Here is a 13,037-nt window from a genome sequence, read left to right as displayed (position 1 = left end):
TTTGATGTAAAATTTTTTTGAGGTAAAAGAGCGACTTTATGGGTATATTAAGTGACACAACAAGTACTAATTGCAAATATAAAAACTTTCCAGAGTTCTTTGAAAATAAATACCTCAAAAGAAAGTACTCAAATAGATTAAGCATTTATAGAAAATATATAATGACAATGTTCTGCTTATTAGCTTTTTCCTTAATGCTTCAAAAACGGCATTCATAATTTTACTTTCATCACATCATTCATTTGTTTTCAGTTAATATTACTTCAAAATAGTACTCAAACAAAAATAAATGACAAAATAGGTCCTCTAAAGTTTTGTGTGTTATTCATTTAACAGGATTTCTTATAACTTTGTAATAATACACATTCTCAGAGTCCAACTATTAAAATACTCATAATTTAAACAAGCCAAACCCCTTTGACATCAACTATCTGAAATTTAACTTATAGTTTGATAATGTTATAAAAATGAGAAACGGAGAAATTGTCCTTAAAAAAAAATCCCAACCATTTATCACGGCAAATTAATTTGAAGAAGTTGCTTACTGTGTCATAGATTCTGAGCCTAGTCTGAAATCTTGGGACTTGTTCTTATGGATTGATTGCTGTGAAAGAAGAAGCAAAGCAAGTAGTAAGTAAAAAATGAGAAAAGACAACACAGTCAATATTCACATGCTGAAAACCCATCACCTTCCTGAGTGGGGAGAGCATATGCCTGTTCTGAATAAGATTATCTATGCTTGTCCTGAACATAAATTTCTATCAGGACAATATATTTGCTCCCATGAAAAACCAAGGAAGTAGTTTTCCAGAGAGTTTAAGCACTCTTTATAAGTAAAGTCAGCTTCCAGATATGTGACAAAAAAAAAAAAAGCTCAACTGTGAATCAGTTTAATCTCCCAATACTATGTGGTGTATTACTTAAGCTCTAAATATATCTTTCAGCACGTATCTTTCCTTCATATTCTTTAGAGTAGATTTTATATTTTCACAGTAATATACATTGAACTGTATGCAAGATTTTGAATTTGAAAGCCCTTTAAATCTACAAAATGTGTTCAGAATATCTTGTTTTATTAATGGCACCTCCATGAGAAAAACAATAAGCAATTTAAGGGGTACTGAATTATACTCTGAGTGTTGGATACTTCCTTTAGAATCTGAAACATTAACTTCAAATTAAAGTATATTGTGGGCAATTGAGTTTGATATGATATATAGTATTCTATAAATCAACCTAACGTTGCTATAAAGTGAATTGCGAAGTTTTTTTTAGACATAATCATATTATGGAAAGGATCTGTTTAACATTCACAAAGAAAATATGAATTGCTATTATGTCAAAGTTCAATACTGTACAAATGAAAGAGATATACCACATGTTCCTACTTATTTCAATAATCCAGAAAACATAAAAGCAAAATGAAATGAAAGAAAAGGAATGCAATCTTCTCTTTCAGTCTTTTTTTGAGTAATTGCTTTCCCAGTGTTATCTCTACTGAAGCCTGTCTGGCCTTTTTAGATTTCCTTCTTCGCAATCAGCTTTCTGCAAGATCATTCTTCAGCAAGATTCGGCACTATCTTTAAACAAGTATTACTTTTCTTACAGATTTCAAGAGGATATTATGCTTTTCTGGACCATAATTATGTGATTATCACTGCTAGCTGTGTAGCTTTAAGTCAAGCATAATAAAACAAGAATTAAAGAGTAAGAAGACTTTGCTGTGAAAGGTGAGTGTTGTAATAAGTGACCCAATTTGGTAGAACAAAAAAAGAACCAATGACACCTTGATTTTTCTCCACCAATGGAACTGCTCTGACTCAGTTAAAACGTGTTTGAGAAAAAAGTACATACACACAGGAAGTATCAGATTCAACTACTAATTCAGACTGCCCTCACCCAATAGAGCAATAAGCAAAGAAAACCATCAAAACCCCAGAAAGCACCATCGTAAAAGAAATTATCCTGCTTCTTTCCAGACTTGTGAGATAAATTCTAAACACAGCAATCAAATTAAATGTGAAATGTTTTATTCTTTTCTTTTTTTTTTTTTTTTTAAGAGATGGAGACTTGCTTTGTTGTTCAGGCTGGAGTACAGTGGCATGATCATAGCTCACTGCAGCCTTGAACCCCTGGGCTCAAGCAATCCTCCCACCTCAGCCATCTGAGTTGCTGGGATTACAGGTGTGCGCCTCCACGCCCAGCTATTAGTTACAAGGTCTCAGTACCATTTTTATCCCTTTGCCCACAGCAAGATCAGCATCTTACCATCAGTATAGGTATATATGAAACTTGATAAAACTTTTCAAAAAAGAACTCTACATGAGGGCTCTGATCAGAAATTCTCATCAATTTGAACCTATTCCAGAGGTTGAGGGGAGAGAAGTCATACTGAATTATATATCACTGTTAAGCCCATGTTACTTTTAATTATTTTTGTTATCCGGAAAAATGAGTAATAATATGTTGCCATGTGCAGCTCTTACCAATTCTGCTTGTAATAGTCTGTTCATGTGAAATGGATGCTGTGATGTCCTCAGAAACTTTGTCCTAGGTATGTTAAACATCGTCCCTGCCATCTTTCCTACTGTACTAGTGTATTCCCATAACTGGCATATCAACTCCTTTTTAATGATGCAGAGGTGGCTTAGCCTGTGTTCAAATTATATGACTCCTAAGTTAATAGGGGATCCAAATTGCCAAGTTTTAACACTTACTTATTTAACTAGGACAAACATTGAATTTCTAAACACCTTTACTCACTCATTCCTTGGTCTCAGCAGCAGCACGTCATATGGGTAGTTACTCATGGAGGCAGAAGCAGGGGGAAGAAGGAGGTGTCTCTGTGAGCTGTTTTGTATTATTTTACCTTTAAACAAAAAAGTCCTCAAGCCTGGTGTGCAATCAGCCTGCAAATACCCCCCACCATCGACAAGGCCAAGGACATGACAGCCCTTCTTTCCCTCCTTTCCACACACACTTCTCAGACAGTTGTTTTATGACATTGTTTTCTCTTCATGGATATCCTTGATTTGGAGAGGAGGGGATGAAGAGAGGAAAATGAGCAAAGCAAAAGTGATCAGTCAAAGGACCAGAATCTAGAGACTCTTGTTTTCCAAACCCTCACAACTTGAGGGTTTGGAAAGCCAGATGCTTTTAAATTTAAATGCAATAAGAGTTAACATAAAAGAAATGATTAATGGAATGATTAAATGCTTCCACTGATTATTTGAAAATTCACAAGGAAGAAAACTACTCATATATAGCTTTGTAAAAGAGAAATGAGCTATGCAAACAACTCCCCCAAATATTTTTATAAACTTGAAAATGAATATAGAATTAGGTAAATGTTCAATCAATGTATGTTGCATCTAGCACACCAGATTTAAATAAGGCAAATTTATGATACAGTATAGCTCTATTTTTTATTTTTTTGAGATAGAGTCTCACTGTGTCACCCAGGCTGGAGTGCAGTGGTACGAGCTTGGATCACTGTGACCTCTCCCTCCTGGGTTCAAGTGAGTCTCCTGCCTCAGCCTCCCGAGTAGCTGGGACTAAAGGTGTGCACCAGCACGCCTGGCTAATTTTTGTAATTTTTAGTAGAGATGGGGTTTCATCATATTGCACAGGCTGGTCTCGAACTCCGGACCTCATGATCTACCTGCCTTAGCTTCCCAAAGGGCTGAGATTATAGGTGAGGTGTGAGCCACCACCCCTGGCCAGTATAGCTCTATTTTTACATGCTGCTTATATACCTCATGATAGATCTACATTTTCCACATAATTTCATAGTTTGTTTATATCTACTTTGTAAGAATTTTTTTTTAAAAAAATGCAATACAGGAAAAACAACAACTAGGGTGGGTGGTTAAATTCTTGTCTTGGTTCTGTCATTAACTCTATGTGGCCCGAGTAAGCCACTTAGCCTCTCTTGGGGTCTTTGTTTTTCACTTGAAAGTGGATGGGGGTTCAAAATAAAAACATAAACAGCATGGCACCATTCTCTTATTTTATAGACCAGGAAATGGAGGCCCAGAGTTACCAAGGTTACAGAAGTAGTCTGAAGGTTACACTGGTTACACTAGTGTTTTTCAAATGGATTTAAAGGCAAAACTGTTTTCAATTAATATTTTGTTTGAAAGTCTCACGTATAAACACGTGAAATAAGAATTACTCTGGGTGAAGCTAGGTTTGCATGGCCTGGCACCCCCTGCTCCCCACCCTTAGGCCCCCAGGTCCCTGAAAAATAGGGCTCTAGAGATGACAGTTTACAAACTACTGGACTATACAACTCTAGACAAGACTAGAAAGGTTTCTTTTATTGCTACAATTCTGTTTCCAGGAGCAGAATTTTATGATTTTAAAGATTCACATAAGTTTGAAGTTTTCTTTGACTTTAGAATGTATGTATGTATATGTTTGTTTATTCACTTACTTTCTAATTGAGACAGGGTCTTGCTCTGCAGTAGGCTGAGTAGCCTGAGTAGGCTGGAGTGCAGTGGTGTGATCATAGCTCACTGCGGCCTTAATCTCCTGGGCTCAGGCCAACCTATGGCCTCAGTCTCTCAAGTGGCTGGGACTACAGATGTATACCATCATGTCTGGCTGATTTTTTTGATTTTTTAGTAGAGGTGGGTTTCACCATATCATCCAGGTTAGTCTCAAACTCCTGTCCTCAAGTGATTCTCTTGCCCCAACTTCCCAAAGTGCTAGGATTAGGGGCATGAGCCACTGGGCCTGGCCCGATTTCAGAATTTATTACTGATAATGCATCTGGTTTACTTGATGTTAAATCCTCCAATTATAATGCTCTTATTTAAGGGAAAAAATTACATATTAAGGTGCAGTTTCTAGAAGCATACTGTAACAAAAAGTGAAGACCACTGGGCGTGGTGGCTCAGGCCTGTAATCTTAGCACTTTGGGAGGCCAAGGCAAATGGATCACAAGGTCAGGAGTTCAAGACCATCCCGAATAACAAGGTGAAACCGCCGTCTCTACTAAAAATACAAAAATTAGCTGGGACTGATGCCACGTGCCTGTAATCCCAGCTACTAGGGAGGCTGAGGCAGGAGAATTGCTTGAACCCAGGAGTCGGAGGTTGCAGTGAGCTGAGATGGTGCCACTGCACTTCAGCCTGGGCAACAGAATGAGATTCTGTCTCCAAAAAGTGAAGACCATCCTGATCATGATTTGTAGTTTTGGATACTAATTGTGCCAATTAAAAACAATAACAAATACATCTGCAGGGCAGCTTAATAAGGAGAGTGTTTTAGAAGATAAGGCAAAAATAGGTGAGAACGTCTATTTAATCTTTGAGGGGTGGGATCTGGATAAAAACTTATGAGATTTGGCTTTATAGACAAATATGACGCCAACTGGGATTTATGCAGTGGTAAGTCACATGATTTGTTTTCGATTTTAGGAAAGTATCTTCAGGAGGCAGGTAAAAGGTACAATGAGGACTGAAGAATTGGAAAAGGGATACTGTTATCAGCAGAGACCAGAAGGCTGTATGTCAGGCAGTGGCTGTTACACAGAAATATCCTTCCCAAGCTCCTTCCCTTCAGTTCACTCTAAAAAAACTGGCATTCCTTAAGGCTCTGTCTTCTACCCTTTGTCATTTTTATTCTTTACACTCCTCTATTCCTGTGGACTCAGATATCAAGTTTTCTTCAAAATATAACAACTTAGCAATGGTTAGTCTTCAGCAAAGTGGGTTTAAACACAGGAGTTTTTCTGAAAATATGCTTGTATCCATAAATTTAGGTCTTGCAAATATGAGTTTTTAGCAAATCTCTCCTGAGCCTCATAGATGTCTGCAAGGTTATCTGCAGTTGGCTGTTCCATAGGTGCTATGAACTTTACACATCTCAAATTGAAGTCCTTCATATATATATATATATATATTTGCAAGTGCTTGATGAATGGAAGCTGTTTTATTATTTATTTATTTTATTGTATTTTAGGTTCTGGGGTACATGTGCAGATCATGCAGGATTTTTGCATAGGTACATACATGGCAACGTGGTTTGTTGCCTCCATCACCCCGTCACCTATATCTGGCATTTCTCCCCATGTTATCCCTCCCCAACCCCACTACCCCTCCCTGTCCCTCCCCTAGCGCCCCCCAACAGGCCTCAGTGTGTGGTGCTTCCCTCCCTGTGTCCAGGCGTTTTGATTATTCAACACTCACCTATCTTTTCCTTCACATGGGTTTAGAAATCAATTCCTAGCTCCTTATTATTTTTGGCTTGAATTATTGTAACAGCCCCTTCTGGTCTTATGTCTTTCAGTAGGCTTTTCCCAGTCTTTTCGTAGCTTCTAGAATGAGCTTTTGAAACAACCAATATGATCATGTCATTCCCTTGCTTTAAATCCTTTGATGGCTCCTTACTACCTTCAGGATGAAAGTCAGCTCCTTAACGTGCCAGACAAGGACCTCCTCAATCCCGTCCACTTGTTCAGGTCTAGCTTTTTCTACTTTCAACCTTGCATCCCAAGCTGCAGCCATTACGAAACATTTCTGGCCACATTAGGCTTTTGAATGTTCTGTTTCTAATGCCTCAAATGTATCTTCCCGCCCACCCAGCTTCTCTTAAAACCCAATTCATCCACTTCTCACCACATGGCCTCACAGTTTCCCTTCATTGTCCTTTTATTGCTTTTATGTTTAGTTTTGTGACTCTTTGATTAAAGTTAATTTCACCCATTAGACTGTAAGGTCCATACGTGCAGGGACTACTTTTGTTTTATTGACTATTATACTATCCAGACTCTCTTCTACCACTGTGCACGGAAAAAACAGCAGGCACTCAAAATATGTGTTAAATGAATAAATAATAAAAATGTCAGTGCTGGTAAGGTGAGTAGGGATGGGGATTATTGAGAAGGACCAGAAGAATATAAGAGAGGAAAATGACCAAAAGCACAAGTGGAGAGGTCTGCCATAGGAAGAAAAAGCAGTCCCTTCTCTGAGACTCGAAAATAGCTGCAGGAGGGTAAAATTACAGAAATGTGGAGAAAGTAGGGATGAAAATGTGAGGGAATTCATGTTATACGGCCTCTCTTCAAGAAAGCAGGAGACCAAGTCTACTTGGAGTAAGAAACGAGCAGCTTGAGTGAGAAATGTGGACATTCTTTTCTCACCGGCTGCTGTAGAGAATGGGGTAGAGTCAGCAGGGAAGAACAAAAAAGATGATTAAGGCTGTGGGTCTTGCTAAGGTAGGTAATCACAAATCTCACAAAGACGACAGTCAATACAAATAAGATAATTTTTAAAAAGGCTATGATTACATACTAGAGTAGAGGTGAGAAAAATGGGCAACTGGTTGTGCCCCCACCAATCCTGGGGACTAGTGAAACAAATGGACAACTCAATGTCCCCCCACCAGGCCTGCGGATTGGTGAGACAAGGGATAACGCTCCAAGTGCTGCTGATGCGTTTGCCATCATATTGCTAAATAATGCTGCTTCTATTTCCTAGTGGTTTTAGGAACCTGGTTTGAGCAAAATGAAAACTGATTGCAGATAACCAAAGAGGCAAGAAGCACCAGAATGCACCCCCTTTTTTAGAATTCTTGCAAACTGAAGGGTCATTTGGGTTACCCACTTCCTTTTTTGGGACTAAACCATTTCCTAATCTCTTATCACTAGGGAATAGTTCTTCCCAAACCAGGTCACCAAGAGACAGTGGTGTGTAAGAGGTGGCTACTTAAAGACGCCTCTAACAATGGGGAAGCCGGAAGAGAGGTAAAAAGAGAAAAGACTCATTAAGTACAAAAAAAATCAAGTAAAAGAGTAATAAAAGTAAATCTGTTCCAATACGTTGAAACATCTTTTACTGTATGCATGGCTTGTCTGAATAAAAGAGACACTTAAATAAGAAAAAGTTCTTCCTTTTTTATGTACCTAAAGGGGAACCATATTAAAATTAGACACCATTATGACCCGTTATTGTGACTTCTAAGTTATTTATGAAAATATCAACATACAGTTGATTTTCCATAGTTTATGAAATGATTAGCATATGGTTAACTTCTCAAGCAAAGCAAATACACATTAGTGAATAGACACCTAAATTTAATTATTAGACATTGTATATATACTCATCACTTTGTGTCTCACAAAGCTGGATACATCTTTATGTAAAATTCTTATTTTTAAGTAGGGTAGTCTATAGCCCATATATTACTACTCATATACTTGCAGGTAATGGAATAATGAAAACATAATTTCATTACAGGATCTTAAAATGAAAAGGGCCCCTTCACTTCAGAACCACTGGCAATTATCTAGGTCCTGCCTTCAGGCTAAACTGAGAAGATAAGCAGCCTGCAGGGTCTCACTCTGTAGAGAGTTAAGAGGGTCCTGGAAACAAGGAGAGCACTTGCCCAAAGTGGCACGAAACAAGTGTTGTGGGTGAAGAGACAAAGCAGGGGCTGAGGTACACATGTCAAATACAATGGCAGAGGCACAAGTATAAAAGAAGCATTCAAACAAGTTGCAAGACCTTCAAGAGAATCAAGGCCTTATAAGTTCCTTTCAGAGTAGAAGAGAGTCTCTATTAATTTCTGGCGGCTTTGAGATTCCTCTGTGGAAGTCATTTAGGGACCCTGTTGTTGGGAGTGGAACCAAAGGTAACTCACATAGGCTTTGCTGTTACATCACTGGGATACCACCCACCTTCTTTATGGGACATTTATCTCTCTAGACTCCAGAATAACAGATATTTTTCAAATGTAAATAACATTTATATGAAATTAATACTTTTTTCTCAAAACAGTTATAAGTTATTGAAACAAATTATGGGGAAAGGAAAAACATATTAGTGCTATTTGCATTGAGATTCTTCATGGGACATAAATAAGCATTTTAGTTGTAACTTACTTATAAGGTAAGATTTCAGGTCAGTGTCATCACTATCCTAAGCCAGCATGCTCTTATTGACTCTACATGTTTAATTGACTCTACAAGTTAGTTTTGATTCATTTCTCTTCAGATTAAAAAAGAAAACTTCAAATACTACTAAAATTCTAAAGCGAATTCAAATTAATTTTATTAAATTTAATAAATTAGAGATAAATCACTGTATTTTGATAAATAGAATTACTAAAATAAAAAAATATAAATTGATATTATTCTTTAGCAATAGAAAAGAAGCAACAATTGTGACCATGTTTCCAATGATTTAGTGTATATTAACTAACTCCTGGCTATTGGAAAATCTGTTTCTATTATAAATTTGTTTTTGGTCTTAACATAATAATAAGTCATATTATTCCTATGATTAACAATAATTCAGATTCATTCCTGGTACAGCGATCAGTAAATGCAAAAAAATTTTCTGTATAAAGTGATTTTTAAAAATAGTATTATACAGCACAATTATTAGATACTTTGAAGACTAAGAAAAACACATGCACATTGAAAGCAATCTATATACTGCCTATTATTCTTCTGAGAGGCTTACAGATATACCAGTGTAAATTTTGCGTGTGTATGTGTTTGGCTGGAAGAGGAACTACCATGAAGTTATCCAGTGCTTTTGGATTCTCTGTTCTTGTTTTGAACTAGGCAAGAAGGCAGCTGTTCCTGAACATAACTACGTGTACACTTTGGATTAGAAGTCTGTCCTTTAGAATTAAGCCAGCATGCTCTTATTGACTCTAAATGCTTAATAAAATAATGAAAATTACGAAGGCACTCCTCTGCTCACGTGAGGGTTAGCTACAATAGATACTTATATAATTATCTTAGAATAACAACACCAGTAACTACTATTCATTTAATGAGCTTTTAGAGAAGAACATAAGCAAAAGTAGCAGTAATTTCTCCATATTTTCAAAAATAATCTAACTTTTCTGTGCATAGTAATTCCTGTACATCTAGCATTTATATAAAAACATACTTGACCGTGTTTTTGGTAACTCAAAATGGTTAAAAAATAGAATTGTCTCTGCTAATAAGAAAAGAGGTCAGGCATGGTGGCTCATGCCTGTAATCCCAGCACTTTGGGAGGCCAAGGGGGGCAGATCACTTGAGGCCAGGAGTTCGAGATCAGCCTGGCCAACATGGTGAAACACAATCTTTACTAAAAATACAAACATTAGCCAGGCGTGCTGGCCCACGCCTTTAGTCCCAGCTACTTGGGAGGCTGAGGCAGGAGAATCACTTGAACCCAGGAGGCAGAGGCTGCAGTGAGCTGGGATCTTGCCACTGCACCCCAACCTGGGCAACAGAGGGAGACTCCATCTCAAAGAAAAAAGAAAAAGAAAAAGATAAAGAAAAGATGTCCACGACTATGATCCTAGTCTCACAAAGAATAGACAAAGATGTGTATTTATATATGCAAGAACATTTTTGTAAGCGTATACAAGAAACAGAATGAGCATAAATACTGGCAGGACAGAAGACTTATTTTTCATTTTATACTATTCTTTATTGGTTAAAATGTTAAAACTATGATCATATATTACTTTTAAAGAACAAATCTTATAATTAAAGAATTTAAAGAGTTTTAAATACTTTCCTACCCACATAAATGGATAATACAGGTTAATGCTTGGGCTAGCAAAAATAAAAAGGCTAAAAAACAAAAAATGTTCAAAATACAAAAAGTAGAACAAAGTTTGTCAGCACTACTCGTTTTCAAAGCTTCTGAGTTTCTCTCCTTCCTGAGACCACCTGTATTCTCTTTCCTATTAGATGCAATTTGTAGCACACCTTGGTTAAAATGGTCTGGAATGAACTTGGAGGAAAACATTCTCCTGCTCCCACTCCCCTGTGGTAAGAGTTGTTACTGATTTGTTTTGGGATAATTAACTCAAGTCTTGTCCCCTCCTCCTCCAGTGAGGAGCCAGAAACAATTGCTGCCATCACCCACTAACATTTCAATGAACCAGATGAAATGCTGGAAGGTACCTGGCACAATTAGCAACAGAGCAGGTGTGTTCCACTCGGAAGAACATATAAGATGCAGCAGCTGCCAAGCTCTTAAGAGGTATAATTTTGTTTCTTATTCCAGAGTTTGAAAAGAAATAATTTTAAAAGGGAAAGACAATGATTGAGGTTTCTTTTTTTCATTAAAAATGTAGAGAACATAATTCTTAAAACTTACACACAAAGAAGGGTACAATGAAACAAACACAAAACAGGGATATAAGCTGGGCAGGGTAGCTCATGCCTATAATCCCAGTAGGATTGGGAGGCTGAGGCAGGTGGATCACTTGAGGTCAGGAGTTCGAGACCAGCCTGGCCAACATAGCAAACCCCTTCTCTACTAAAACTGCAAAAGTTTGCCCAGCGTGTTGGTGCACGCCTGTAATCTCAGCTACTTGGGAAGCTGAGGCATGAGAATTGCTTGAACTTGGGAGGTGGAGGTTGCAGTGAGCTGAGATCTCACCACTGCACTCCATTTTGGCAATAGAGTTAGACTCTGTCTCAAAAACAAACAAAAAGCCAAAGAAAACAAAAACAAACACAAACAGGAATGCAAAAAACCAGTGTGATACAAAACCTGGCTAACTGTGCAGGTGCCAACTGTGTGTCTGTGTTGCTGACTAGGTGGTGGAGGAAAATGGGCACTGGCATGAAAATATGGAAGCCATGGTCCTAGTTAGCAGCGTCGTTTTAAATGAACCTTTTATAGCTTCATGGATCTTGATTTCCCATAGAATGAAGGAGTTGATTAGAATCAACGATGATCTCTAAGGTCTTTTCCACGTCACTAGTTCTGTAATTCTATGAACATAGATGCCCCACAATTTTAGTCACTTATCAGAGACTACTTCTCATGTTCTTTTTTTTTTTTAAAATAAATGTGATAATAAAAATAAGACTTGCAGATGAAATTAAATATCTGATAAGACTCTGTGGGAGGTTTATAAGGTAAGGTCTTGATAAAATCAAACCATGTATGTTTTGATAAAGGAGCTAGGTGCGAAGAAGCTCAGTTACACATTTCTCAAGAGTTAGTTCCATGACTCAGAGAGCACCCAAATCATTTTAATTACTCGAGGCAACATTATATTTCTTAGGGGCTTCTTTTTACATAAACATAGATCATTTGTTATGCTTTCTCTCACTGGGAAGGAAAATACTGTCTAACTTCACACAGCACATTCCTAAGAGAAAAAATATATGCAGATTCTATTCTAAAACATGGATTCAACAAAAGAAATTCAAGTGTCTTAAGCTTTAAGGCCTAATTTGAGTTCCGTACCCTCCATGAGAACTTTCCTACTCCCTTGCCCAAATGGAGTTTTATCCTCTGCAACTCCTTTACATGACTATAAATTCCTTAAATCTATTAGAATTAGGGTTTGGGCTTCAGTGGGATTAGCCTGAAGTAGACCACAAGGGAGATGATAGTATCCGAAGAATTGGTCTGCTGGAATATGAACACGAAGATATGTCTGAAGCATGGAGATCAGTCTGTGAGGGGCAAAAGTCATCAACTACGGTCTAAATGAAGACTGGTGCAGTGAGTCCACCTAAGCAGAGGGGTGGCGCAGGCAGTGAGAACAGGGAAGCTTTGGAAGCAAGTAGGAGGTCCCTATACATAAGAACACAGGCACATCAGGAAGACGAAGGGGCAATACCAACTTCACAGGTAAGACATTGACAGAGTTCTTTATATATCCTCTGGCAGAGTCAGAGTTAACTCAAGGGTAATAGACAGAAACATACTAAGAGGGGGTATTAAGTCACCTCAGTTTCAAAGTTAAGCATGTTGCAAAGTCAGGGACATGAGAAAGTCACAAAAAGTAAAGGCTATATCTTTCATAGCATCACACAGTTTTTAATATAGACTAAAAGTATCGTTAGTTGTCACAGCAACCCTTTATACCAATGTTATAAATGCTTCCACTGCATTCAAAGTTTTTATGTTACAAATTTAGACCTCAGGTTTGTGTTATGTTTGTGTTAACCTCATGTCTATGTAATGGACCTCATGTTTGTGTAACCCCCAAATTCACGTGTTAGAATCCTAACCCTCAATGAGATGGTTATTAGGAGGTATTTGTGAGATAGTTAG

General features: G+C 37.6%; 1 protein-coding gene across 7 annotated transcripts in view; it reads right to left on the bottom strand.

Moving 5' to 3' along the window:
• Positions 1–13,037, bottom strand: part of AHI1 (Abelson helper integration site 1) — a 214,049-nt gene that overhangs the window by 16,328 nt on the left and 184,684 nt on the right. For all 7 annotated transcript variants that reach the window (XM_032274708.1, XM_032274711.1, XM_032274712.1 and 4 more), the window contains one exon: positions 546–604. In XM_032274708.1, coding sequence (XP_032130599.1) covers positions 546–604 — 59 coding nt within the window. The remainder of the gene's footprint in view (positions 1–545; positions 605–13,037) is intronic.

The sequence above is a fragment of the Sapajus apella genome, unplaced genomic scaffold, assembly GCF_009761245.1.
Source record: "Sapajus apella isolate SASKATOON/1434 unplaced genomic scaffold, GSC_monkey_1.0 scaffold6, whole genome shotgun sequence".
NCBI classification, from domain to species: Eukaryota; Metazoa; Chordata; class Mammalia; order Primates; family Cebidae; genus Sapajus; species Sapajus apella.
This window is presented reverse-complemented; position numbering and strand designations above follow the sequence as displayed.